The sequence below is a fragment of the Xyrauchen texanus genome, chromosome 4, assembly GCF_025860055.1.
Source record: "Xyrauchen texanus isolate HMW12.3.18 chromosome 4, RBS_HiC_50CHRs, whole genome shotgun sequence".
In the NCBI taxonomy this organism is placed as follows: Eukaryota; Metazoa; Chordata; class Actinopteri; order Cypriniformes; family Catostomidae; genus Xyrauchen; species Xyrauchen texanus.
This window is the reverse complement of record NC_068279.1, coordinates 43,264,285-43,292,149: the sequence shown is the minus strand read 5'-3', so window position 1 is coordinate 43,292,149 and position 27,865 is coordinate 43,264,285. Positions and strand designations below refer to the sequence as shown.

General features: G+C 36.1%; 2 protein-coding genes across 2 annotated transcripts in view; both read left to right on the top strand.

Annotated features, from left to right (window-relative positions):
- Window positions 1-476: 476 nt before the first annotated feature.
- On the top strand, window positions 477-8,859 carry LOC127642927 (uroplakin-3b-like). Its single transcript, XM_052125375.1, has 6 exons — window positions 477-613; window positions 1,985-2,134; window positions 2,577-2,808; window positions 4,839-4,921; window positions 5,023-5,152; window positions 6,567-8,859. Exons 1-6 carry the CDS (start codon window positions 550-552, stop codon window positions 6,736-6,738), a joined length of 831 nt encoding a protein of 276 aa, XP_051981335.1. The 5' UTR covers window positions 477-549; the 3' UTR covers window positions 6,739-8,859.
- A 4,584-nt stretch (window positions 8,860-13,443) lies between these two features.
- The window catches only part of LOC127640238 (ras GTPase-activating protein 4-like), a 61,174-nt gene continuing 46,752 nt past the window's right edge, over window positions 13,444-27,865 (top strand). Inside the window, exons 1-3 of the mRNA XM_052122693.1 lie at window positions 13,444-14,096; window positions 22,322-22,378; window positions 24,643-24,756. Of these exons, the coding sequence (XP_051978653.1) occupies window positions 14,032-14,096; window positions 22,322-22,378; window positions 24,643-24,756 (236 nt within the window). The 5' untranslated portion in view covers window positions 13,444-14,031. The remainder of the gene's footprint in view (window positions 14,097-22,321; window positions 22,379-24,642; window positions 24,757-27,865) is intronic.

Here is a 27,865-nt window from a genome sequence, read left to right as displayed (position 1 = left end):
GGTCATTTACTTTCCCTTATTTTATAATATAACTCACAGGAGATTCTTTCTTCCATGAAACACTAAAGAAGATGATCGGCAGAATGACTCATTAGTCAGCATTCACTATAAGGCTATGGACAAAATATGCAATGAAAGTGAATGCTGACTGAGACTTTTGTATTTCTTTTGTATTCCATGAAAGAAAGGAAGAAGTTCATGTGGGTTTGGAACAACATGAGGGTGAGTAAATGATGACAGAATTTTCATTTGATAGTGTTAGATAACGTTGTAACATCAGGGCATAATATAATGGCTTTGTAAATAATAGTGCCCATGTTTCAAGGTAGACATTTTTTTTTAATTGTATGAAAACATTTTTCACAGTTTACATAGAAACAGCAGTCAGCACTTGTCATGTTATGCCCGAAGCACCTCCCAGTTTCTACCTGGGGTTCACACACCCCTTTTACTCCTTTTTATTTGAGTCGATTAGTTTATGCCAGGATTATTACTGAGTGCTAGACCAGCCAGGTTTGATCTTGAGCAGGATTTGCGGCATCCTTCAAGATGAAAACAAATAGCGTGATCTGTTTGACATCACTGCTGTCTATTTGCATCTGGATGGTACAAAGTAAGTGCATTTTAGCGTTAATTGTCTCTGTGTTGATTTGGGAAAGGCGTATTTACAGCTAATTAACGAGTGAGTGAAGTGTACAGTGTATATCCCATTATATATTCATTATGTTTGATTACTGCATGTGACCAGTGTTGGGTGTAAATGCATTACTTAGTTATTAAGTGCTATAGGCTAATTAAATTACTTTTTCAATAAAAAAAGTAAAGTAAGGGATTACCCTTAATTTTTCAGTAATTTAATACAGTTACTTCTGATGTAATTGTGTTAAATACTGTATATAGACTATAGAACAATTGTATATAAAACAATAGTGATTTTAATATAGAAATGTAACGTCTAATGTTATGTTCATGAATAATTTATTTGATTTTATATGATTTATTTGAAAGCATTAAAAGAACAGTTTCATGTCATGTATTTTTCATCTGGTCGAGGTTGATAAGGGTTTTAGAAAGTAATTAGTAATAAGTAATGCAATTGCTTTTTTAGAGTAATTTACCCAGCACTGCATGTGACATGTCTTAACAAGACTATAACAGCTCAACTTTTAACAACAAAAGCAGAATCTCTTTAGGTGTGGAACAAAAAATCTTCAAATTCTCCTACAATTTTATATTAACCTTCTGTACTCATGACCTGTCATTCCTGTTTTATAATACTCATGATATTCAGTATCTAAATTTGCAGCCCGCTTAAGATTTGTACGCAAATGTGCATAAAAAAGCATAGCTAATCTCAAAGTAATTGATTCTCTTTGTGCCCTGTTATAAATATTTATATACACACAGTATATATTCTATGTAACATATATGCATAACAATGTAATGATAAATTAAATACAGAATTATTTTAAACATTATACAATTAGTAATTATATATATATATATATGTATGTATATATTATTTGAAACATCAATGTTTAATTTTCAAAGTGATTTTGTATTACATTCTAAATGGAGTAAAAGTTAAGAATCCCTATTAAATATATAAGTTGTACAGTAAATCATGGGAATTTACAAATGACACCATTTCATGAGAATGACGCACCACACAGACAAACAACACTGATGATTATACTAGTAAAAACAAGACAGAAATACAGAGCACTTGGAGACAAGACAAAACCTGTTAGTTCCATTCCTTCCCTAGTTTTTCCATGCATACACCTGTGGGCTCTCTAATTACAGCATTTGGATTTTGAAGGTGTTATACAATCTAGTTTTCCCATGACAGGTGCAAATGAAACTGGTTGAACCCACTATTATTCACTCAGACTAGTGGAATTGAATAGGGATCAACTATGGACAATGGAGGCACAATAGAATATGCTCTGTAAACTTTCTAAGGCACTTTCTGTTCATACAGGTCAGACTTTCAAGCCAGAGATCACACCTAATGATATCCAAGCCAAAATCACCACTAATTCTGTAATACTGAAGCATCCATACTGTTATTTTAACCAGACATGCACTCCAGATGACTGTGAGATTTGGCTGGTGCCGGCGCTAGTTTCAGGTAAAACTCTTTAGAAATGAATAAGGAATTCTGTATACTTTTCGTTAAGGGTGATGGTGAATGACTGTGATGTCCTTGAAAATATACAGTAGAACAAATGCTCCCATCTTATGCAAATAAACTTTATATTTATGTTGGCTTGACAAAGCAAGTCAATATTACTGAGTGGGCATTTGGGGCACATGCCCCATGCTCCCCCAATGGATAGATGGCCCCATCTCCAAGTACCAAGTACGCTTCTGTAAATGTGTGATGCAGCAGTTTCATCAAAGCACATGTTCAATTTTTTAAGGCCTATATAACCCTTAAACTGTCAAGGAATTTATACTATTTTGACATCTCAGACAAGGCTTTGTCAAACCAACATTCAAAGTCTGTCTTGACAAACCAGGCGGTACTCTTCCAATTTCTGTTTCTTGTTTTTGCATCTGCTTTCATTCAGCAACCGGCACCTTTGAAACGGAGAGCGTAAATGCCAACATCCTCAGCCTGTCACCTTATCCCTCAGCATTCATTGAACCGTTGTCAAAAAACTACTTTCTGACCAAAGTTGGACTTCAGAAAGGTTTCCCCTGCATTGCAGCCTCAGATGCTCTATACTTCATAGTCGGAGCAGATGGAAAATGTTCTACACCCAACTGCAATGGAGTATTACCTGTTGGATCTACTTTTAGGTAGGATACTTTAAGGAATACTAGTAATTGACCCAGATATGAAAATTATCATTATTTGGTGATGCTCATGTCATTCCACACCTGTATGCACAAAAGCAGACATTGTTGCGCAGTCTTTTTTTACAAAGCTCTTTCCATACAATGATAGTTCCTAGTGAATATGTCTGTTAAGCTCTAAAAAAGACCAAAAATGTGTGTGCTATATTCCTTATTTCTCGAGTCTTCTGAAGTCGTACGATAGCTTTGTGTGAGAGACTTGCCGAAAATCATTAATGAACGCATTTAGAAGCACATTTATACACCAATAATGTTTAAAGGGATACTTCACCCAAAAATGAAAATTCTCTCATCATTTAATCACTCTTATGCCATACTATATGTACGGTATGTACTTTCTTTTTTTCTGCTGAACACAAATGAAAAGTTTTAGAAGAATATTTCAGCTCTGTAGGTCCATTCAATGCAAGTGAATATGACCAGCATTCAGAAGGTTGAAAAAGGACATAAATACAGCATAAAAGTAATCCATAAGACTCCAGTGGATAAATCTATGTCTTCAGAAGCGATATGATAGGTGTGGATGAGAAACAAATCAATATATAAGTCTTTATAAATATTTTTTTTTGCTATAAATCTAAAAAACTAAAAAACCGCCCCAACCAGTAGAAAGTAAACGTCACTTCCACACCAGAAAGTGTATGTTTACAGTAAAAAAGATGTAAATATTGATCTGTTTCTCAGTCACACCTATTATATCACTTCTGGATTTAAACATTGGAAATTTATGGACTACTTTTAAGCATAGATTATGTGCTTTTTGGACCTTCTGAGTTCTGGCCATCTTTCACTTCCATTGTATGGACCTACAGAGCTGAAATATTCTTCTAAAAATCTTCTTTTTTTGTTCTGCAGAAGAAAAAGTTTATGTACATCTGGGACAGATGTGTGAGCAATCCCTTTAATATGCTGTCTAAATGTGTGGTCGTGTAATCACATTAAACTGCATTCCTTTATCAGTTTAAAGGGATCGACACATAGATTTTTGCCCGTTTAGCTGATTTTGCATTGCACGAAGCACCGTAACCGCATTCTCACCAGTTTCTCCAATGAGTGCAACTGTTGTGCGCATGCCTCTTACCGGTTTGATGTCAAAATCGGAGAACAACATGAGTATTTCAAATGCCTTTTAAAACGGATTTCTTGCTTTGCTGAATTTATTAAATGAGCTGATATTGGTGTGCATGTAAATGGGCTCACCCCAACTGGTAGTCCTCATAAATTGTGCTTAAAGTGCACTTATTATGGTTTTTAAACATGCCTAATTTTGTGTTAAAGGTCTCATAAAATAGAGTTACATGATCCAAGATCAAAAAAACACTTTAATTTTCTCATAATTTAAATTACAGCATTACCTTTTTTTCCCCAGTGTCAAAAACGACTCTTTCAGTGATCCGTTCTGCATTCATTCTAAACTCCTCCTTTCAGAGAGCATACTCTGCTCTGATTGGTCAGAGTCCCAGTCTGTTGTGATTGGTCTACCGCTTAGTGTAGCATTTGAGGGCGAGTTAAAGCTGTTCGCGAGCAGCCAATGAAGACCAGAGGCGGGTTTTTTGTTACCAAATTACATAGGTTAGTACAGGAAGTAAGTCTGGAAGTACTAACGACTCGTCTCAGGTGTTCAGAATCGGTTCTTTCGTTTGGGAGTCTTTAACTCCATTTGTTGAGCACTTTGATTTTTTTAAACTTTTCAGACTTTTTTTACATTCACAAACAGCTACATAACACACTACATGAAAGGTAATATTTGAAAAACCATAATAGGTGCTTTATATGCTCCATGGGGAAAAAAAAATACGACAAAAGCATACAGGCTTGGAATTGGAACTACATGAGGGTAACTAAATAATGTCAGGAGGAACAATATTTTTTACAAATGCTCTTTAAGTAGTCCAAACATGTGTTGTGCATTTAATATGAAGAATGTTATTTCAGTTTTCTATAACTGTATTGCAACTGTTTTTAACTTATAGATTCAAGTATCTTCTTGTCAATGGAACCAGCAAGACTATTCTTAATCAGACAGACTGGTCTGACAACATCAATCTTTACACTCGTAAGAGTGCACAGAGTTCATAATAATAAATCATCATTTTAATTAACAATCATACTGCCAAGATATATTGAAATGATTAAAATATAAATCTATTTACACAGCAAAAAACCCTGAAAGCATTTACGATGGTTTTAGTAGGAGATCTGGTGCCATGATTGTCATTACTAGCATTCTCTGTGTGGCTGTGGCTCTACTTTTGCTCTTTTTCTTCATCATGCTGTGCTTAGTCTGGTGAGTAAATCTACGCTTCATATACAGTGACCCCAAAATGTATTCGGACTCAACTATGCCACACTTAAAAATGCATTAGCTAATGTTCATGGGATTAGACAACCAAGTAACAAATTGTGTGGCATCTGCAAACAAATGATTGAAGAACTTTTCTCATAACTGAATTCACATTTCTTTGTCATTTTTGTAATTTTAACCAACTCCTCCCAAGGCTATTTTTAGTATATGTATGAAGTCAGATTCCCTGAGGTTTGACAAGCATATAGTGTCCAGATACAGTACGTTTCTGTCTTAATTTTGAACATTGTTTGAAAATGAAAACCTAACAAACTTCTTTTTGTGAAATATTTAGCTTGAAATGGCTTCCTTTAAAGGGATATTTCACCCAAATATTTTCTTCTGCAGAACACACATTAAGACTTTTAGCAAGAATATTTCAGCTCTGTAGGTCCATAGAATGAAAGTGAATGGTGACCAGAACTTTGAAGCTCCAAAAAGCACATAAATGCAGCATAAAAGTAATCCATAAGACACCAGTGGTTAAATCCATGTCTCCAGAAGCGATATGATAGGTGTGGGTGAGAAACAGATCAATATTTAAATACTTTACTATAAATCTCCACTTTTACCTTTACTTTCACTTCCACATTCTTTTGTTTTTTGGCCATTCCCATTCATCACCACCTACCGGTTGGGGCTGGTACAAGGTGGAGACCTAATTATTGATATGTTTCTCACCCCCACCCATCATATCACTTCAGATGACATTAATTAAACCACTGGAGTCTTATGGATTACTTTTATGCTGCATTTATGTGCTTTTTGGACCTATGAAGTTCTGGCCGCCATTCACATGCATTGCATGAATGTACAAGCCATTTCAAGCTAAATATTTCACAAAAAGTAGTTTGTTAGGTTTTCAGACAATGTTCAAAATTCAGACAAATAAACTGTTTGCACGAGTAAACCAGGCACACACTCAGGAAGGCCGTGAGGCCGAAACGTCTATGTCCCCTGACTGGTGAAAAAAAAATTTTAATGAAAAGAAATTGAAAAAAAGGAGTGTGGGTCAGTTTTTCTTTTGTATGTGAACTATTCTTTTAAAATAATTGGCACTAGGTTTGATATTTTGTTTTCTTATGCAATGGCATTCATTCATTTTTAGGTGTCCTATGTGTACAATTCATTTTGTGATGACTGAACTAATTTTATCCAACCTTTTTTATTTAACATTAAATTCAGTTTTCACCCTTTAAAACATGCTCATTTGTAGGAATCTTTCATGCATTACTGTCTAATTTATTAATCTTGCTCCTCAAATAGCAAAGCAACATGTTTGCTAATGATTGCATCAAATTCCTCAAAGCCATTTCTAATCTATTTAATAACAAATGTTTAAATCTTTTCAATCTAGCTGTGGCAGAAAAGACTCCAAGCCCATCACAATTGTGAACTCATTTCGTATCCCCCACTATGACATCCATAACCTGAAGAACACTGTGCAGCCCTACGACAATCCTGCCTATGAATCAGAGGGGAAAAAATATTCCACATATGACACTCTTCCCAGAACCGGAGCATGTTGACACTTCAGATGCCATAAAGCTACGAAAACTGTGAGCTTCCAAAGACACCGTCAATGCATTGCGAATAATGGGGAAACAAAATTACTATGCAGTATTTTCTCTTTCAATACGTCACATAGAGTAGTTTGGAAAGATGGATTCAAACAGATTGATGAGTGTACATTCTTAAAAAGAAAGATTCCAAATGGGTAAAATAAAACTAGAAAAGGGTTTTAGACCCTAATTCCATAGTAAAACCTTTTAAGGTTCCACAAAGAACATTTTATTCTCTTGTTCTTTAGAAAACCATCAATGTACTGTTGCTGTAAATAACCTGGAAACTGATACACAAATATTTTTAATTCTCCAAAGAAGCATAGAACCGAACCAGGAACTATTAACAGTGTAAAATGGTTCCTGATGAACCTTAGGTGCTGCAAAGAACCATTAAATAACTTTATTTCAAAGAGTGTTGAGGAAAAGAAATGAGGAAAGCAAATCATGGAAAACTTCAAATTAAGCCATTAATTGTATGACACTCAAATTGTGTATGTATGTTACATTGCTGTCTGTCTATCAAGTGTTGTTCGAGCATAGGCCCTTTTATAAACGCTTTGATGAGATCAGATCTGTGTCCTGTAGAACGTTTTCCTGTATGTTGAACCATGTAACCAGAATGACTCTATTAAAAGCATATATGTTATCAGTTTACTTTTGAGTAAATATTGTGACTTAAGTATTGTTTATGATCAGAGAGAGAGAGAGTTCAGAGAAGAACACCTACTAATGCATGCCGGGCCGAACTAGGCAGATACCCCCTATTGTACATATCGAAAAACGATCCCTCAAATTTTGGACACACCTAAATTCAAGTTCCCCTAACACACTGCAACATGAAGTCCTTAAAACCCAGGAGCTGAAGCCAAAAACCAGTCCACTTTGTCAGCTGGCTCTGAAACTCACAAACCCACTAACAACTAACAAACACCAGTTTCAGACCAGCACTGCTGAACAAAACCAGATCAGAATAAACCAAATCATAAAAGAAAGCTAAAATACATATTTGGACCATTGGAAAAATTAAAGTAAAAATCAAAGCAAACTGGAATGTTATCAGGCCCTAAACAGAACATATAATCTTGCAGAATATCTCCACACTGTAAGAGATCCAAAACAGAGACGGATCCTCACCAAATACAGACTCCAGTGATCACAGTCTGAACATAGAAAAAGGCCGACACAGACAAACATGGCTTCCAAAGGAAGAACGAGTCTGTGCTCACTGTGACACGGGTGAGGTCGAGACAGAGACAGACTTTCTCCTTCACTGTGAGAAATTTACAGAGGTGAGAGAGAAATACCTCCACAAACTCTCAAACCTCATGCCACAGTTTCCTAGTTCAGCAGAGACAGATCAGATGCTGGTGTTACTGGGGGAGGACCATCATGCATCAGTTGCAGCAAAATTCATTTTTGAGCTGCACACCCTCAGAAACCAATCACTGCCTTAATATACTTCATTCACAGTACTTTTATTCTCTTATGTTCATAATGTCCTGTTTAATGCGGATTTTATTTTATATTGTCTAGTGTATATTGTATTATAGTTTTTATTATTATTATTTGCCTTGTCATTATCTGAATTTGGCGGGTGAGCAACTTGTCCTAAAAACACACTTCTGCCGTGACTGCCATAGCAAATGTGGTTCACTAGATGGAGCTGTTTGGTAGCAAAGTAAATATGTTTCCTAGTGACATGAATTATTATTATTTTTTTTTCAAGATTAGAATTTTAAGTAAAAATGTTAACAGGGTAAGCTGTCACGTGGGGTATTTGTCACAATACCAATACATAGATGACATTACATTTAAGGTCAACAAAATAAATGGATTTGTGTTTTGTTATTGTTTTGCTGTTTAGATTTGACTGAAAATGGTATCATATGCTACATGATAACTTACCCATATATAGTGTTGCCACATGCCCCACTATGGTCATGGTTAAGATGTGTTCAGTTAACTATATCTGCTTTCCAGTGCAATAATGGTGGACATGTTTTATTTTTAGCCAAGATTTTAAGTTATTTGTCTACACATGTTGATTTTCAAAATGAAACCTTCCATGAGAAATCTTTTCTGGATTAAAATGTATAACAACTAGCCACTGTCTATTCTACTATTATGTATAAGGGAAAGTATACTGTATATAGTATACTGTATAAGTGCTGCACCTGCTCATTTAGCTTTATATATATACAGTATATATATATATATATATATATATATATATATATATATATATATATATATATATATATATATATATATACAGTATATAAATGTAAGAAATATCACACGGAGCAAGAGTGTGATATGGCCCTACATCAGCAGTGCTTTGATTTGGCCGCAGACCGAGTGCCGTAGGTAATTACAGCAGTGCTGATTTAGAGCCATATAGCATGATTGCGAGTGTGATATTGCTTATATACAACAGTTCAATGAACAAGTACATTTAAAAAAATTTGGAAAAAATGAGTACGGTCATAAAAACCCATTTGTGCATGGAACTACTTTCTTACACGATGGATCAAAATCTTGGTTCAAAACAAATGATGCCTCCAAACCTCCATTAATAATTAAAAAATGTCACTTTAGAAATAGTATCAAGGCTTGTGCTGTTTCTAACAAGTTATTGGATCAACAAGGATAGACGGCTGTGTGTGTGTGTGTGTGTGTGTGTGTGTGTGAGTGAGAGAGCGAGCGAGAGATGGAGATATGCGATCACCTGTTGCCACACCCAAGCAGATATGCTCTCTGTAGGGGAAAATAGACATCCAATCAGAGGTATTCCTCCCTATTTTGCGGTAGCCGGTGCGCAAGAGTCAGTCACTATAGAAACAGCGATGTCCTCCGCCATTTTAAACACTATGTATCCAATGTGGAAACTCTGATAAAAGGTAAGCAATTGAGTTCTGTAATAAATCAGTCTGTTTTGTCTCTCAGCTGTGATAAGCCTTAATACTGAAGTTGTCCATTTAAAGCTGTTTAAAGCTATTTCCCAGCTTTGGTAATGTATTAGTTATAGGAGCGATCATGGAGCGCTGTTATATGTAAACAATGACTAACGGATTCACTTTACGTCACCAACTGGCTCATATTACACATAAAAATAATAATTGCCACCACCTTCTGGCTAACATATGTAATTTAAAAAATAAAGAGAGTAACTCCTTACACTTCTGCACTGCTCTTACACTTTAGTTTAGAACAGCACGAACACAAGCGGAGTGATACACAGGAGTGCTGATGCTGTCAGACCATCAGTGCTCATGGAACGTCTCTCCTCCAATCAGATTCGAGGACCAGAACTAACTGTTGTGTGTGTATGTGTATATATATACATATACATATACATACATACACATACATACACTACTGGTCAAAAGTTTTGAAACACTCATTCTTTACTATAATTATTTTTTTTTTTTCACATTTTCGAATAATAGTAAAGTCATCAAACCTATGGAATAACATAAATGTAAATATGGGAATTATGTTGTGACTAAACAAAAGTAGTCACCCTTTTGCTAGAATTTGCAGATATGTAGTCTTGACATTTTCTCAACCAACTTCTTGAAGGATCACCCTGGGATGCTTTTCAAACATTATTATCGGAGTTCCCATCTATGTTGGACACTTATTGGCTGCTTTTCTTTATTATTTGGTCCAAGTCATCAATTTCTTTATTTTTTACTGATTACTTGTGTGATGAACAAACACTTTTTTAAGCACTAAAACTCCATGTATAGACTTTCAATAAACATGATCATATAAACTGTATAACAATAAAAAAATAAAGTGTATATTATTATGCCACAGTATTGACATTAAAGCATTGTGACATAATGTACTTCACTTAAAGGAACAGTTCACCCAAAAAAAAAAAATTCTCTCATCATTACTTCAATATGAATCTAACCCAAACCTATCATATTGCTTCTGAAGACATGAATTTAACAACTGGAGTCGTATGGATTACTTTTATGCTGTCTTTGTGTGCTTTTTGGAGCTCCAATGTTCTGATCACTATTCACTTGCACTGTATGAACCTACAGAGCTGAAACATTTTTCTAAAAATCTTCATTTGTGTTCTGCAGAAGAAAGAGTAATACACATCTGGGATTACATGAGTGTGAATGAATGATGAGAGAATTTTCATTTTTGGGTGAACTATCCCTTTAGTGAAGTACATTATGTCACAATGCTTTAATGTCAATACTGTGGTATAAGAATATACACAATGTGATGTGATTGCTGATGAAAATTGTGAATGTATAAATCAGCATTTAGATTCTTAATGGTCCAGGTAGTCCATGGAACTACTTACTTGCAACACTCATCTGAATTGTCACCCCTATGAAGTCCACTATAAAAAAATTAAAATAAGGTTGTACTATACTAAAAAGAATCACAGAATAACAGAAGAATTTGAAATAAAATGTATACCGGATTAACTAGAAAACAGCAACTCATATTCACACTCACAAATGTTATATTTAAGTTACAGAGGCACACCCATGTAACTCTTTGATAGACTGGTGAGTCACAAGAAGCCCACACAGCATATCCCTTCCTCTGGTCATGGCACTAAAAGTACCGTTCCTTCCATCTGTATTCCTGGATCAATGAGTCACAAGCCCAGGCTCACAGACATAAACACATATTCCACTGCCGTTGGATTGTCTCTGTTCATGTGGAAAAAAAACACATATTTTGAAGGAAAACCTCACAAAACTCTATGGTTTTGCCATTTTACCTGTTTTCAAATCAAAGGACCTCAAGTGGAGATCCCTAACTTTCCTTTCATTGTTGTAGCATTGGTCATTTTGTCTGTTTATGTCTGGTTTGCCTTGAAAACATCACCGTTTGGTCAGTGAATCACCCTCCTTCCATCTTGAGGATCTGGTTCCTTCTCTGATTGTTCTGTCCATGTAGACGGCACTTCTTGTGCATCAGACATTGAGAGTCTATGTTTTGATTTTCATCAAAGACCATAATCAAGAAGAAGCCTTTTCAACAAGTTTTGTTTTTCATTAGCCTTGTTTATTCAACTGCCTGCTTTCACCACAGGCTGTCAACCTTTAAAAAACAACTTGCCTGAGCTTTTGAGCCTAGCAAGTCTTAGATTTGGCCATATCTTTGCTCACATGGGAGAGATTTCAGTTATGTGGAAACTGTACAAAAAGTGGTACGCTGCAATCTTTTTCTACTTGACTTTTAAAAATGTGTTTTGTTATGTAAACTAGTGTATTCAGGTTAACTCTGTGTTGTTAACTAATATTTTTGACTTAAATAAAACCAGTTAATTTAGATTTTACCACATGAAGCACATTTGTATTAGTTTACACAATTTTCAGTGTAGTCTCTTTCATCTGTTTGATCAAATCATGAGTTTATCAGTCATAACATGTGTTGAATGAGGTCATTAATAGAAAAGCATATGACTTGTTAGTGAAAAAGGAAGTACAGTAGACAGATTACAGCACATCTAGAACTTTATGCTATTCTTACCCCTTTGAATATGACAACATTTTCTGTTCCAGTTTTTCATCAGAAAAATAACATGTACATTAAATCATTAGAATAGAATTAGAATAGGTTCTTATTGGCCATGTAAGACAATTTTACTTAAAGGGATAGTTGACCAAAAATGAAAATTCTCTCATCATTTATTCACCCTCATGCCATCCCAGATGTGACTTACTTTCTTTCATCTACAGAACACAAACAAATATTTCTAGAAGAATATGTCAGCTCTGTTGGTCCCTACAATGCAAGTGAATGGTGGCCAGCACTTTGAATCTCCAGAAGCACACAAAGTCAACATCAAATTAATCCATAAGACTCCAGTGGTTAAATCCATGTCTTTAGAAGCGATATGATAAGTGTAAGTGAGAAACAGATCAATATTTAAGTCCTTTTTACTATAAATCTACACTTTCAATTTTTATTTTGTTTTTGTTGATTCACATTCTTCATGCATATTGCCAAATACTGGGCAGAGCGGAGAATTTATAATAAATAAAGGACTTAAATATTGATCTGATTCTCACGTACACATATCAAACCACTCCTGAAGACACCGATTTAAACACTGGAGCCATATGGATTACTTTTATCCTGCCTTTATGTTCTTTTTGGAGCTTGAAAGTTCTGCCCACCATTCACTTGCATTAAATGGATCAAAGATATTGAGATACATACAGAGCTGAAATATTCTTCTAAAAATCTTTGTTTGTGTTCTGTAGAAGAAAGAAAGTCATACACATCTGGGATGGCATGAGGGTGAGTAAATGATGAGATCATTTTCATTAATGGGTGAACTATCCCTTTTAATAGTTGTCGACACTGGACAGACTTATTAGAAAAAAGGAAAAAACCTGCATGCAAATATGCCTAAATATGTACACGTACAACCCACAACACATTCTGATAAAATACCATGCAAGGAACATACTTTTATATGAAGGTGAAAATACATCCAAACAAGTAGTGGCATCTTCTGTGTATATAGGCTACACTAAACGTTCATTAGGGATATTATAAAGAGCTATGACCATTTTCTGCTCATCCCAAGTGTAACTCACACCAAACACGTTCTTGCCTATCTTGAGGTGTCTCGAGACGCGTTTTCAAAAGTTGAAGTTCATTTTAACTCGATACAGCGGTACGTAACGCAAGAGTCAAAGACGTCCGTCTTGCGCTTGTTTACATTAAAATAATAACGCGTTCGGTGTGAACGGCCCCTTACCTCTCTGGTTCACTCTCGAAGGTAAGCGTGAATCCTTAAACTAACTAGGGGATAATTTCCCTGGAACCCGTCGCGTCACGAATCACACCATGACACGCGACGCGACAAGACTAGAACGCTCCCTTTATTATCAGCAAGGCAGTCGCGCGCTGGCAGTTTACTTCGTTGATATTACTGGCGCTTTCTAATTTTATCGCTCGCGTTGCATCGCTCAGGCCGCCTAGCTACATTAATTCTTCAAGTCAGTCACTCCTCCTCCAAACAACCCACCGAGCTCATAACCGCCCGTGTCAAACGCGTGAACTGTGTGGACGACAGCGGTGTCGCCCCTCAGGTTTTGTTTTTGGTTTTTTTGTAAGCTGCAGTTCATTACAAGGTAGAGCGGTCTGTTCTTCTGGATGTTTTGCGATGCTTATAACATTTTCGTGCGCTTCCATGCGTGTTATTGATGGAATAAGAAGTGTCGGTGCCAGTTGAAACAGCTAGTTACACTGAATGACAGCATGGCTAAACGAAGCACGTTATTCATCAGAATTGTAGAAGGAAAGAACCTGCCAATCAAGGACATGTAAGTGATGACTTTATATGTTGTGTTCAATTATGAAATGAAATAGATAGAAATGTTTGGGATGTGCCCAACATAAAAAAAGAGGAATAAAACGACTTGAAAGTATGGACACGAGGGATTTGACAAATATACAACCACAGTTTGTATTTTAGTGAACAGTAAAAGTGAAGTGCCAGTGAATGTGTGCAAATAAATGTTATGGGTTAAAATGACGCATTATATATATATTATAATTATTTGTGAATCCTTAAATAATAAATATTGATATTTCAAACAAATGTCATATCCTGAAATTGCATTTACATATAGTATTAAAGACAAGTATTCTCAATCAACATGAATGAGCATTTTAACTATGTAATAGTTAATAATGTAAATATTATATATTTTATACTAATATGGCATTTATCTTTAAGGGGGAAAGTTAGGGCTTTGCTATGATTATTTCTTGAGCTACATTAATTGACATGAACTAAACAATTTCTGAATTTATTAAAATTGATTTTTTTTTTTTTTTTTTTTGTGTGTGCATAATTTGTATACCTTTTGCACATAGTAATGATGAACACTATAACAGAAACACACATACAGTATACCGTAGTATCTGAAAGACATGTCCTGTCGGTTCAGTAGATTTCTATTTACTGTAATAATTCATTGTAGATCACTTTTAATACTTTCACAGGTATGTGTATTCTTTTTTTAATTTGTAAAAAATTTTTTTTAAAGATATTTCCATTCAGTGTTATTAATTTCAAACAAAGAATACATTTGATACTGGATGTTTTTTTCTATTATTATTATGGAAGATGCCAAACATCTCTTTCAAACCCTTAATGAGCAGTATACATTTTGAATAACTCAAATTCATGCAGTGCTCATCTTATTGTTTCCCTGTTACTGGCCTGTTTATGATTTCATTTCACCACTTCTAATGTGACCAAAGAAGCCCAGACCGACAACAGTTTATCTATTTCTATTTGGCCGAAGGATAATTCGCCTACATTCTATCAGAAAAGGACTGTATTCGTTTGGAAGGTGATTTACAGTAACATTTCAGCAGTGTAAGCAAATCGATACAAAGGACATGCAATTCTTAACCTTTCTCTTCCTGAGCCACTGAATTCACTTCCTTATAAAATTATAGATTAAAGTAATCACTCCAGCGAATTTGCTGAACTGGTTGGTTGATGGTCAGAGATCTAAAAGTGTGTGTGTGTTTGTGTGTGTGTGTGTGTATGTGTGCGCGTGTGTGTGTGTGCATGTGTGTGAGCTTGTGAGTGTGTGTGTGTGTGTGTGTGTGAGCATGTATTTATCAATTTGTGGGGACGTTGTGGGGACATTTTGTCAGCCCCCATGAGGAAAACAGCTTATAAATCATACAAAATTATGTTTTTTGAAAATGTAAAAATGCAGAAAGTTTTCTGTGAGGGGTAGGGTTCGGGGATAGAATATAAAGTTTGTACAGTATAAAAAACATTATTTCTATGGAAAGTCCCCATAAAACTTGGAAACCAAACATGTGTGTGTGTGTGTGTACACGTGTGTGTGTGTACGTGTGTGTGTACGTGTGTGTGTACGTGTGTGTACCGAACCTTACAGCTGATGTTGTGTAGATTGTTTGCATTGGCACTGTGGTGACAATGTCAAACAGTGCACAGTGACAGATTGCCCACGCTATCCACAAACACTCCGCCTCCCCCATGTATTTACACATGCCCTGGCTGAGCTTTTTGCCCTGGCTGAGCTTTTTGAAATTAATATCAACCCCAATTTTCTTCAAATAATTGCAAGGCCCTGGAAAGAATAGAAAATGACAGACTATCGTTGAGCAATTATAATCAAGCAGTCGATGCCTAATCTCCTTATGAATCAGCACCTGGGTACATGAGTGCTTGTTTTCCCTGAAATAAATGTTCATTTGAAAGAGTGGGATTTTTACAAGGTCATTTTAAATAAAAGTTGAAATGAGATGAGATACTATGGACTTCAAAGCTGCTGATACTGTTGTCAGTTAGTGCTTACTAAGTGAAGTAACACTGTTGATATTGTTTATACAGGGTTAGGTGTTTAACCTAATCCATAATATTAAACTTGTCATAAATGTTAAACTTTGCATGTACAGTACCTGTACTCGTCCCGCACTCCTTGCGCTATGGACATAAATGACACCTCAAATCGTGCAGCTTATTGAGGGTAGGTGTGCTATTACATTTGTAAGTGATCTGACCTACAATGGGGGAAAAATGTGGGATAAATAGACTCACATCAAACCTGAGGGTCCTGAGGATGGCTGCACAATTAATCGAATAAATAATCTTTACAATTAGAATTTTCAGCTTGTTTTTGGATGTGAAGCCTACACTAAGATATGGCATGTAGATGCCCCAGACAAAATAAGTATTTAATGTAAATTTTATTTATCGGAATTTCGCGCAATTACAATTTCAAGGGAAATAATTGTCAATTATGATTTTTAGGATTGCGCACGGTCGACTGTGTTGCTTTTCAACGTACACTCTTCTGACCGCAAACAAATATGAACACTCCATATATGTGCACTATGACTGCTTTGTGATACTCCTTTAGTACAGTCAACGGCAGGTGCATGCAAGATGCACAGGCGAGGACTGTCTGCTTACTGAGAAAATCTGGGCCGCGGGAACAGTCCATGCAGACTGAGCTGACGATGAAATTTGCTTCATGCATACTGTGCGTGGAGCGATCACCAATGTGAACAAACAAAGTGTACTTTGGCCTTTAGGTGACCAATGAGGGTGCACTCTATAGACTTGGCCAGTAAGGAACCACCTAAAAAAACACCCAGAATACCCTAGCAACCACCTAGCAATGCCATAGCAACTCCCTGGAATGATCTAGCAATGTAATTAAATTATTTAATTAATTTAATTAATTAATTAATTAATTAATTAACTTATTATTAAATTGTGATTACATGTAATCTGGATAACCTAATCAGATAACAAAAATCTAGTACTGTAATTGGATTACATTACATTTTATATTGTCTGTAATCAGATTACATTAAAACATTTCTGGATTACATGATTACATTCTTGGAAATAATTGAGCAATGCAATCCTTACCTTTCAAAAATTATATCTACTGATAAATACTCCACATCCAGTCTAAAGAAGCATTTTGGAGGTTCTGTATGTTCTCTTTATTTGTATATCTGTATGTACTATATGTTCTCTAACTATAAAGTATTTTAATTATTAATCTATGCATCATCTAGCCACGTGTGCATTGACAGTGCTTAATACAATCCACAAATAAACACGGCATTTGGATTCTGTTTTAAATTTAGTTTCTAAATGAATGCACAAATAAATGCCAAGCTGGTCATATTTGCACCCTGCATCAAAAGTAATGTTTTTCAAACAAGCCCTCGTCCACCTATCCATAATTCTAGACACTCTTCTGTAAAAAGACCTGCGGCAAACAACATTTTCTAGAGGTGTCATGCTCATGCATTCTTTTTCTTTTGTAGCATATAAATGAGCTTCGCCCCATGCTTCAGGATGTCAAAAAAAACCCACCTGTCTTAGGTTAAGGCCACAATGTCTTATTAATAATTATGAGGAAGTACAAATTGTACATCTCTAGACATTCATACATCATATCAAGAGACATTTTCTCATTATTGCTTTCAAAGCTGGATAACAAAAAGTCCAATCCCTAATTTCTAATTTCCTAAATAACATCAATTATTTTGTAATTAAAAATACAAACATGTTCTCATTGTCTTCTGTTTCGAGTAACATTAATATTAATGACCCTTTAAGCACCTGAAAATTACCATTTGATTTTATGTTTATTAATCTACCCAGCATATTGGGCAAGCACCTTACCGGAACTCTCGGAAATGACATGCCAACCTGCCGTGTAAATAAACATTTGTTTCTAATTCTTTACTTTAGACTCTCAGTTTCCATCGACAGCTTGAGGTTTATTGATATAGAGGTTTAAATATCTAAAGTAATTTCCCAGATTTGACACTCATTTGAATGAACATCTGCTAATGATCTGTGATGCATTATATAATCTTGTAATATAAGGTTATTTTTACATGTTGCAGAGTAAATACAGCTTTTTTTATACTAGGGGTCCCTAGATTGACAGAGAAGCTGGGAGGTCTATAAAGGTTGAAAACCTGCAGTCTAAAGAACCATTATCGCAAAATAACAAGAGAAACCATTTTGAATTCAAGTGTAGAGCAGGCAGATCCTACAGCTTGCAGTTTGTTGGATAAATTCAGTTGTCACAGTCGGGTCTGGACTCTGTCAAGTCTTATTCGTATACTCATGACTGGGTTTAAGTGTATCCTAAAAGAAGAGATAACAAAAGAGAATGAAAGAGGAATCTCTTTTGTCATCATCTCAATCCTCTTTCTGCAGGTGGTATGGGCTTTATAGTACGTGGTTTAACTGCCAAGCCACATTGCTGTTTGATGTAGCACCTGATTCTGACAGTCACATGTTTCCCCATTACACTGATAACAACAGGCAAAGATGAATCACCGCGTGGTCCTCTCATTCTCCTCTCTCTACACACACATAGACACACACAAATACTCATAAACCTCACCAAAGTTGCCAGGGGCCATCAATACCTCTGAGTCCACATAGGAATTTCAGTATCCTCATGGTGACAACAGACTCACTCTTCACTCTTCTACTCATTGTTCATCTGAGGCAGTCTGCAATGAATGAATGCTTGCTTGTCTATTAGACAGTAGGATACATAAATGAAAATTGAGGTTCTCTAATTTTTAAATATCCAACAGAAATTAATTAGATAAAGAACAGGAACACATGATTATATACTGTACCCATGTCATATTTAACCCTTGTGTTGTGTTCAATTTGTGCTAACATATTTTTTGTTCCTGCTCAAAAATGACCACCTAACTAAGACTCACCTGACTAACTCTCATATTGCATATATTATCACAAGATATTACATTAGATCTTTTTATTAACTTCTTTTTAGTAATTATGTAGTTTTGTATTCTGTGACGATGAGGAGGAGGAGGGCGGGGCTGGGCTGTGACTAGGCACGACCATCCCCAATTGGGCTAATCAGCCGAGGAGAGGGATAAATGTAGCCGGATGTGACAGTGAGAGAGAGAGAGAGAGAGAGAGAGAGAGAGAGAGAGAGAGAGAGAGCACCACACACAGCTGCCATGTGTGTATTTGTGTGGTTTTTTTTCATTAAATATTACTATATTATAGGAGGAGGCTGGAACCGGCAGAACGACCTCCTCACACTCTTCCCCTCCTTTGCCTCAGGCCGGGGACCCTCAGCATGACGTACCAACGTGCAACTCATTCTCATCATTTGCACATTTTTTATCACAACAGTTATATTCATAATTGAATTGGTAAAACCATAAAAAAAGAAGAGATAGCCATGTATTATATAACGTTTGAAAGGTTATTAGTAGGAAATTAGTAGAATACAATGAGCAAATTTGTTGGCCTGCAAAAACTGCAGTGAGTATTAGTGTTTAAAATCCCACTGACACATAAATATACATAAGCTTAAGTACTTAAAGTACATATACTTGTTTCTTATTACTTCCTGAAACATACAAATAGCATTGACAATGTTACAGCAGACTATCTCAATTCAAACATGCTCAAACACAACATAATATATATATAAAAAGTGGACAGTACATGGAAAGATGATGCACAAAAGGGTGCTCAAAACACAGAGTATGTGTTTGTGTGTGTGTGTGTGTGTGTGTGTGTGTGCGCATGTCGAGGACTTTATGTGTGCAAACACACATCCAACACAGGTGCTCATCTGAAGGATTGGAATGCTCCTGAACACTTAATATTTCTGATTTTGTGGTGTAATCCATTCATTTCCAATGGCCGGTCATTTTTGACCGGGAACACAACCAGATGTACAGAAAATGCTAAAAAAAAATTGTGTGTTTTCAGATACCATATGTGAACAAAGTAAAATAATTTGATTCCAATTGGTAAAAAAAATTATCTGGGTCAAAATAACAGGAACACAACATAAGGGTGAAATTCTTAAATGTAATTTAACTGCTGTAAAAGGCTAAGTTACTAAGATACATGTCACTTAAAACTTAATAATAGCTTGGCTCATTTTTAGTTGTCATCTCTCTGCACACAGCAATCTGACAATTTCATAAGCAATGAGGTACAAGAGGCTGTGCTTTATTGTAGTCATGACTTAAAATCATTATTCAGCACAATCTCACATTTTTTTTACACTATTGTTTAGCGAGGTCAGTTTTGTTGATTTTAAAATGTGATCAAGCATTAACCCTAACCTCATCTGTTTTGGAGAACATTTAACTTGCTTTCAGCACCACGCAGTGTCAAGTCAAGTCATTACTATTTGTATGGCACTTTTCACAAAACACATCATTTCAAAGCAGCTTTAAAGGAAATCATGCATTAACAAAAGCAAAAAAACATTTGTGTTACTGCAATATCTATAATATCTTCCAGTGATCATTGTGTAGTTTGATGAAATATTATTTTAGAATGTGTATACAAATTAAATAATTAAATGATGGTATTTAGAACCCCTGTGGCAAGGAACACAAAACTCCATAAGATGTTGGTTAATGGAGAAAAATAACCAGACTCACTGTGGGGGGGTCAGTTCCCCTCTGGCTAAACAACATGAATATAATTGCAATATTAGTTATTTGTGTGCAGTGTAAGTCATTGTTTTACATTTGTAAACTAAGTAAGCGACCCAGTGAATAAGCGGTCCAGTGTTTTAAAAATAAAAGATTTTGTAAGAACTTTAAGATTAATGACTAATGTCTGTGAAGTCCATCCTGGATTAACTGCAGAAGTTCACATAGATGCATTGTCCTTTGTTAATTGGCTGATGAAGGCTTTTGCTGGCAATTAAATGATAGTCTGTGTATTCCAGTATAAGAGTGTGGTCCATCAATAGACAAATATGATGCAGGCAGAGATCAGGGAGGCGCATCGCAGTCTGACCTGCAGGGCATTTCGGTGAGGTTCGGTGTGGTCCATCCTAAATCCAAAGGTCTGGCAGTGGCATATGAAGTATCCGATGTCTTACAGTTGGAGTTGGCATCAGTTCATCCTCTGAAGTCAAAAGGCTGAAGTGAAGTCTGGCTAGCACCAGCTGTAGTTTGCTGTCATCTCTCAGGGACACATAGTAGTGGAGACCAAGCAGGAATGGAGCTGGATCTGGTAACTTCGGGATATGAGACATGGAAACAAATAGAATAACAATGGACATATTACCCTGAAACTGCCGTGATACGTGTAATGAACTACATAATGTTATTTTACAATAAAATGTCACCACAGTCAAGTCATGTTCTTGAGATTGGGCAGACTGGAAGATATTCTTACTGACATGTAAACTAAGGCTAATAGTTGGCCTCAATGGGTGCTGCAAGGTGATATAAAAAGTAGCTGGATGATCAGGTGTTTTGCGTCAGAGCTGTTAATCTAACATGTCCGTATGTTAGCATGAATGGAATGTTGTTTTGACCAATCCAGAACCAGAACTATCATTTATATAAGGATGCTTTTCTGAAGGACTGGGCATTTTTTCCAGTGTAGATTCAGAATAGGACACTCTTATTATTTATACATTTATTTATTTATTGCTTTTGATCTTTTGGTGTCTGGGTTCTCAGTACAAATATGTTTTTCTAAGGAACTACACTGAAAATGAATAAACCATCTAAATTAACAGTTTCGATTCAAGTCAAAAATATTAATTAACCTGGGTGAATCAACCTGAATACTTTACACCATAAAAGCTAGTAATGAGGTACAGTAACAATTGCAAGTTACCACTTTATACAGTGTAGAGAATAAAGTTCTAAGTGGAGCTTATATGCCATTAGTATATGTATGACATAAAATCCGTTTTCGGGCTATAATATAATAAACATTGATTTCTATGAGTGTAAAAAGAACAAAAAACTATCATTTATCCTAACCATATCTTTATATTAAACGTATATTGTGTTCCTATATTATCAATGAATATGCATTTTTGCTGATCTGGGACAGCTACAGCACCATAATCAGCATATAATTACGGTTCTGATTACAGTCACCAACTGCATATGATCATATGATTAATTATGATTGTCTATGGAAAGTAACTGTGTTTATACGTGTATGCAATAACTTAACGGTTCATTTCTCTTGCAGAACTGGAAGCAGTGATCCATACTGCATCGTGAAAATTGATAATGAGGCTATAATCCGGTAGGGATGACTTTTTTTTCATTTCATTTCATTTTAAGCCTCATTGTTTTGTGGACTGCACTGCAAATCCAGCTTATCATAAGTCAATTATCATAATTTGAACAGGTTAGAAATGAGATTTCCTACAAAGCAGAACTAATTTTATTTGTGCCACATAATTGAAATTTTTCCATAGCTTGCTGTGCGGTATCAAAGTCACCAAAGGTCATCTATCCAGTTAGCCATTAAGGTCTAAATAAACCTCTTATAGTCCTATTTAAGTTATTTGAGATGGAAAAAAGTAGTCAGTACTGAGTGTGCATACTGATGCCAGGTGCTCCACATGGAATAAAAGGTAGGAGGTTCTAAAGATTGTGAAATTCCACAAAATAAATAAATAAATGCATGAAAGAAATTATAATTCCAGGGATCCAAACTCCTCCTCATCTTTTGGAGAAATTCGCTGTTTTGAAACCATAATCAGTGACATTTGTGAATGTGAAGAGCCATGATTAAAGTGCAAATGTGAGTGATATTTATACATGTTAAGGGTCTTTCACATGACTCGCGTCAGCACTGCAGAATACAAGTCCATGAAGTGACTTTACACCAAAGTGATTTTCACACACACGTTTTTGCCTCCCCAATAATGTATTTGAGAGCACTAAGCAACAAGAAATATTTAAAAACTGTCCAGATTTGTGAAGAGACATTGAATGTCTCATAATTTCTATTAATTGAATATTATCTTATCCTTTACGAATATCAGAGACCCCAGTTATTGAACTAATTTAAATTCACCAAGAAAACGCTTCGACCTAAACTTAAACAAATCCTTTTATTACTTTCTGCTATCAAAGCAACTGCAAGCATTTTTTCTGTCTTCCAAATTCATGTTTTCAATGTTTATTGTGCACATCTCCTGGTTTTTTACATGGCAAACTCGTAAAATCGCCCCTTTGTGATGCATTCTGCAACTCTTGTCATGTGGAGGGCGATGCAGCACGTGACGCCTCGACTCATCTCATGTGAAAGTCAGTAGATTTGTAGCCATGCAAGTTTTAATAAAGGAGAAGATAAATCATTATTGAAACTCACTATTATTAGACTATTATTAAAAATAATGCTCAGACTGAAGGAAGACTATAGATCTGCTTTGTTCTTTTAATGCTTAAACACTATAAAGTCTCTTGGTAGATTTCGGTCATGAACGACTCAAAATGATTCACTGACTCACTCATAGCACATAAGACACTCATTTGTTGCCACCTAGTGACATTTACAGAAGGGGTCACTGAACTAATCAGTTTATTAAATTGAACAAATTTGTGAAACAGAAGCAAGTCTCACCAAAATACTCTGTACTCCCATATATTTATTTTGCAGCTTATTCTGCTCAATTGAAAACTTGAATAAAGTTGAATCACTAAAATAGGTGGAATTGGTGCTTTTAGCTTATTCTTTAAAAAAATATCCCCAGAAAAATGTTTTATGGACCAGTGATTGTCTTACCTTTTACATCCCGCATGAGTTTGCATCCCTGTAATTTGTTGTGGCATTGCAAGAACAAATCTACAAATTAGAAAAGAAGCAACTTTGTTGTTTTTTCATTACCCATTTAGAAAAATGGTTGGGGAAACACTGATATAATCTGCAGAATATTCAAAACACATTTACACAAACTGCAGGTTTTTTTTTGCTTAGAATATAGATATTGACATTTGTACTAACCGCCTCAGTCTGTCAATATGGTTTAAGATGCACAGTTTAGTAAATGTTTAAATACAAGTTTTTACATAGTTCTACAGACACTCTACAGATTTAAAAATATCTTATTAATTCCTTTGGCTGTGACATGAATCATACTTTGGAATAAATAGAAAAAGAGCAGAGGTTCATGTGCAGTCAGGCTTATAATCTAGACTTGAATACAGTGTTGGGGTTATTGAACACTTGAGTGTGTTTTTGTTAGTTCAGCTATGATTTCTTGGGTATCTCAGTGTTTGTGTTTCTATAAGAGCAGCTAGCTTGGTTCTCTTGTTAATGTTGTAATTAACAGTCTGCACTCCTACATTTTCCTTCTGATCAGGGGGTCTTTCCTTTGCTAGGAATTATATTTATTTAAAGTCAACATGAATTCAACATCGACCCCATTTACTTTCTTAGTACATCTTTCTGGTCTTATTGTGAACAATTCATCAGTGCATATTATTTCAAAGACAAAAAAAAAGGAATGATTGATTGATTGATTTTATTAATCAGTTTCCCACCTGTCTCTAATTTAGGACAGCAACAATATGGAAGACTCTGTCTCCTTTTTGGGGTGAAGAATACAATGTCGATCTTCCTCCCTCATTTCGCACAGTATCATTTTATGTTTTGGATGAAGACTCTCTCAGGTATGAAACCCTATGTATCACACTTAATCATCTCCAAATGTTACCGACATGATTAAAGTTAAAGTGTGGGATTTTTAAAATACTTTCTAATATCCCAGTTTAGAGATGTCTATAAGTAAGCCATGTTAACTTTTGTTAACAGTGGCACTTTCAAAACATTGCTCTTTTTAATTGAGGAGTGTGACAGCAAAATAGATGGGCGAGACCAAACAATTGGAGATTTGTACAAACAATGGGAGACGGGAGAGAAGTAGAAGTAGTAAAAGTGTTTTCAAAACCTGTTTGGAAACAATTGTTAGTATAGTAATTGTTAGTATAACCAATAATATAATATTAAACATTTTCAAATATATTGTCTACTCACATTCCTGTAACAGTATAACATGCAGCTTTAAAATATATATTCTTTGAATTGAGCCAAGAGGTCAGCGTGTGATGTTACGATCTTCTATTGGTTACGCGTCCTCTCGTCATACGAATTTGCAGTTCACAGTTCCCCAAACTTTACTGAATGTTAAAAATGTTCTAAGTGTTTCCTTACTGTGACAGGCACATACATAGAAGCAAAAATAATCCAAAATAAAGAAAAATCCCAGGTGTAGTTTAATATGCTATCAAAATCGTAATAATAATCATATAAAAATGATTACGTGGAAAATTTTACTATAAGCAAGCCCGAAACACACCAGAGACACTTATTTGAAATGTCTGGGGTCCCAGCTCAACAGTCAATAAAGGTAAATAAATAGTCCATAAAAAAGGATATATATATATATAGAGAGAGAGAGATTTATATATAGATGTATGTATGTATGTATGTGTGTATGTATATACAGTATCTCACAAAAGTGAGTACACCCCTCACATTTTTGTAAATATTTGATTATATCTTTTCATGTGACAACACTGAAGAAATGACACTTTGCTGCAATGTAAAGTGGTGAGTTTACAGCTTGTATAACAGTGTCATACAAGTGTCACACAGTGTTGTATAACTCAACACACAGCCATTAATGTCTAAACCTCTGGCAACTAAAGTGAGTTCATCCCTAAGTGAAAATGTCCAAATTGGGCCCAACGTGTCAATATTTTGTGTGGCCACCATTATTTTCCAGCACTGCTTTAACCCTCTTGGGCATGGAGTTCACGAGAGCTTCACAGGTTGCCACTGGAGTCCTCTTCCACTCCACCATGATGACATCACGGAGCTGGTGGATGTTAGAGACCTTGTGCTCCTCCACTTTCCGTTTGAGGATGCCCCACAGATGCTCAATAGTGTTTAGGTCTGGAGACATGCTTAGCCAGTCCATCAACTTCACCCTCAGCTTCTTTAGCAAGGCAGTGGTCGTCTTGGAGGTGTGTTTGGGGTCGTTATCATGCTGGAATACTGCCCTGCGGCCCAGTCTCTGAAGGGAGGGGATCATGCTCTGCTTCAGTATGTCACAGTACATGTTGGCTTTCATGGTTCCCTCAATGAACTGTAGGTCCCCAGTGCCGACAGCACTCATGTAGCCCCAAACCATGACACTCCCACCACCATGCTTGACTGTAGGCAAGACACACTTGTCTTTGTACTCCTCACCTGGTTTCCGCCACACACACTTGACATCATCTGAACCAAATAAGTTTATCTTGGTCTCATCAGACCACAGGACATGGTTCCAGTAATCCATGTCCTTAGTCTGCTTGTCTTCAGCAAACTGTTTGCGGGTTTCTTGTGCATCATCTTTAGAAGAGGCTTCCTTCTGGGACGACAGCCATGCAGACCATTTTGATTCAGTGTGCAGCGTATGGTCTGAGCACTGACAGGCTGACCCCCACCCCTTCAACCTCTGCAGCAATGCTGGCAGCACTCATACATCTATTTCCCAAAAACAACCTCTGGATATGACGCTGAGCACGTGCACTCAACTTCTTTGGTCAACCATGGCGAGGCCTGTTCTGAGTGGAACCTGTCCTGTTAAACCGCTGTATGGTTTGGCCACCATGCTGCAGCTCAGTGTCAGGGTCTTGGCAATCTTCTTATAGCCTAGGCCATCTTTATGTAGAGCAACAATCCTCAGAGAGTTATTTGCCTTGAGGTGGCATTTTGAACTTCCAGTGACCAGTTTGAGGGAATGTGAGAGCGATGACACCAAATTTAACACACCTGCTCCCCATTCACACCTGAGACCTTGTAACAATAATGAGTGACATGACACCGGGGAGGGAAAATAGCTAATTGGGCCCAATTTGGACATTTTCACTTAGGGGTGTACTCACTTTTGTTGCCAGCGGTTTAGACATTAATGGCTGTGTTTTGAGTTATTTTGAGGGGACAGCAAATGTACACTGTTATACAAGCTGTACACTCACTACTTTACATTGTAGCAAAGTGTCATTTCTTCAGTGATGTCACATAAAAAGATATAATCAAATATTTACAAAAATGTGAGGGGTGTACTCACTTTTGTGAGATACTGTATGTATATATATATATATATATATATATATATATATATATATATATATATATATATATATTTCACCAGATGAGTTTTTGTATTATTGTTCACAAGATTTGAAGTTGGATACATATAGAGATATGTACAGGATGTGCTGATGGGTAATGTTCTAATGGTAGAATCCTCCAGGGCCAGCCACAGATGAACAGAATCAGCAACTATCGGCGTTGATTTTCGCTGCTAACTGATAGTTCCAAAAACAACTATCGGTACCGATTAATCTGTAAAACTGATATATCGGTCGACCTCTACTTGAAACCACATAGCAATGCCTTAGCAACCACCTTGAACAAAAATCAATGTATTTTTGCTGTTACGTTTGGTGCCACTAGTGACGCAGATCTAACACTTAACCTTTAACTACTGCCATGATTAATGTGACTTATTGTAATCAATGTACACTGCCCGGCCAAAAAAATTGACAAAGGTCATGTGGTCTGATGAGTCCCGATTTACGCTATTCCAAAGTGATGGGTGCGTCAGGTGCCCAGTGTACAAGCCTCTGGAGGCAGTGTTATGATCTGTGGTTGCTTCAATTTGTCAGGTCTAGGCTCAGCCTTGACAGCATGGGCATATTCCAGGATGACAATGCCAAGATTCATGGG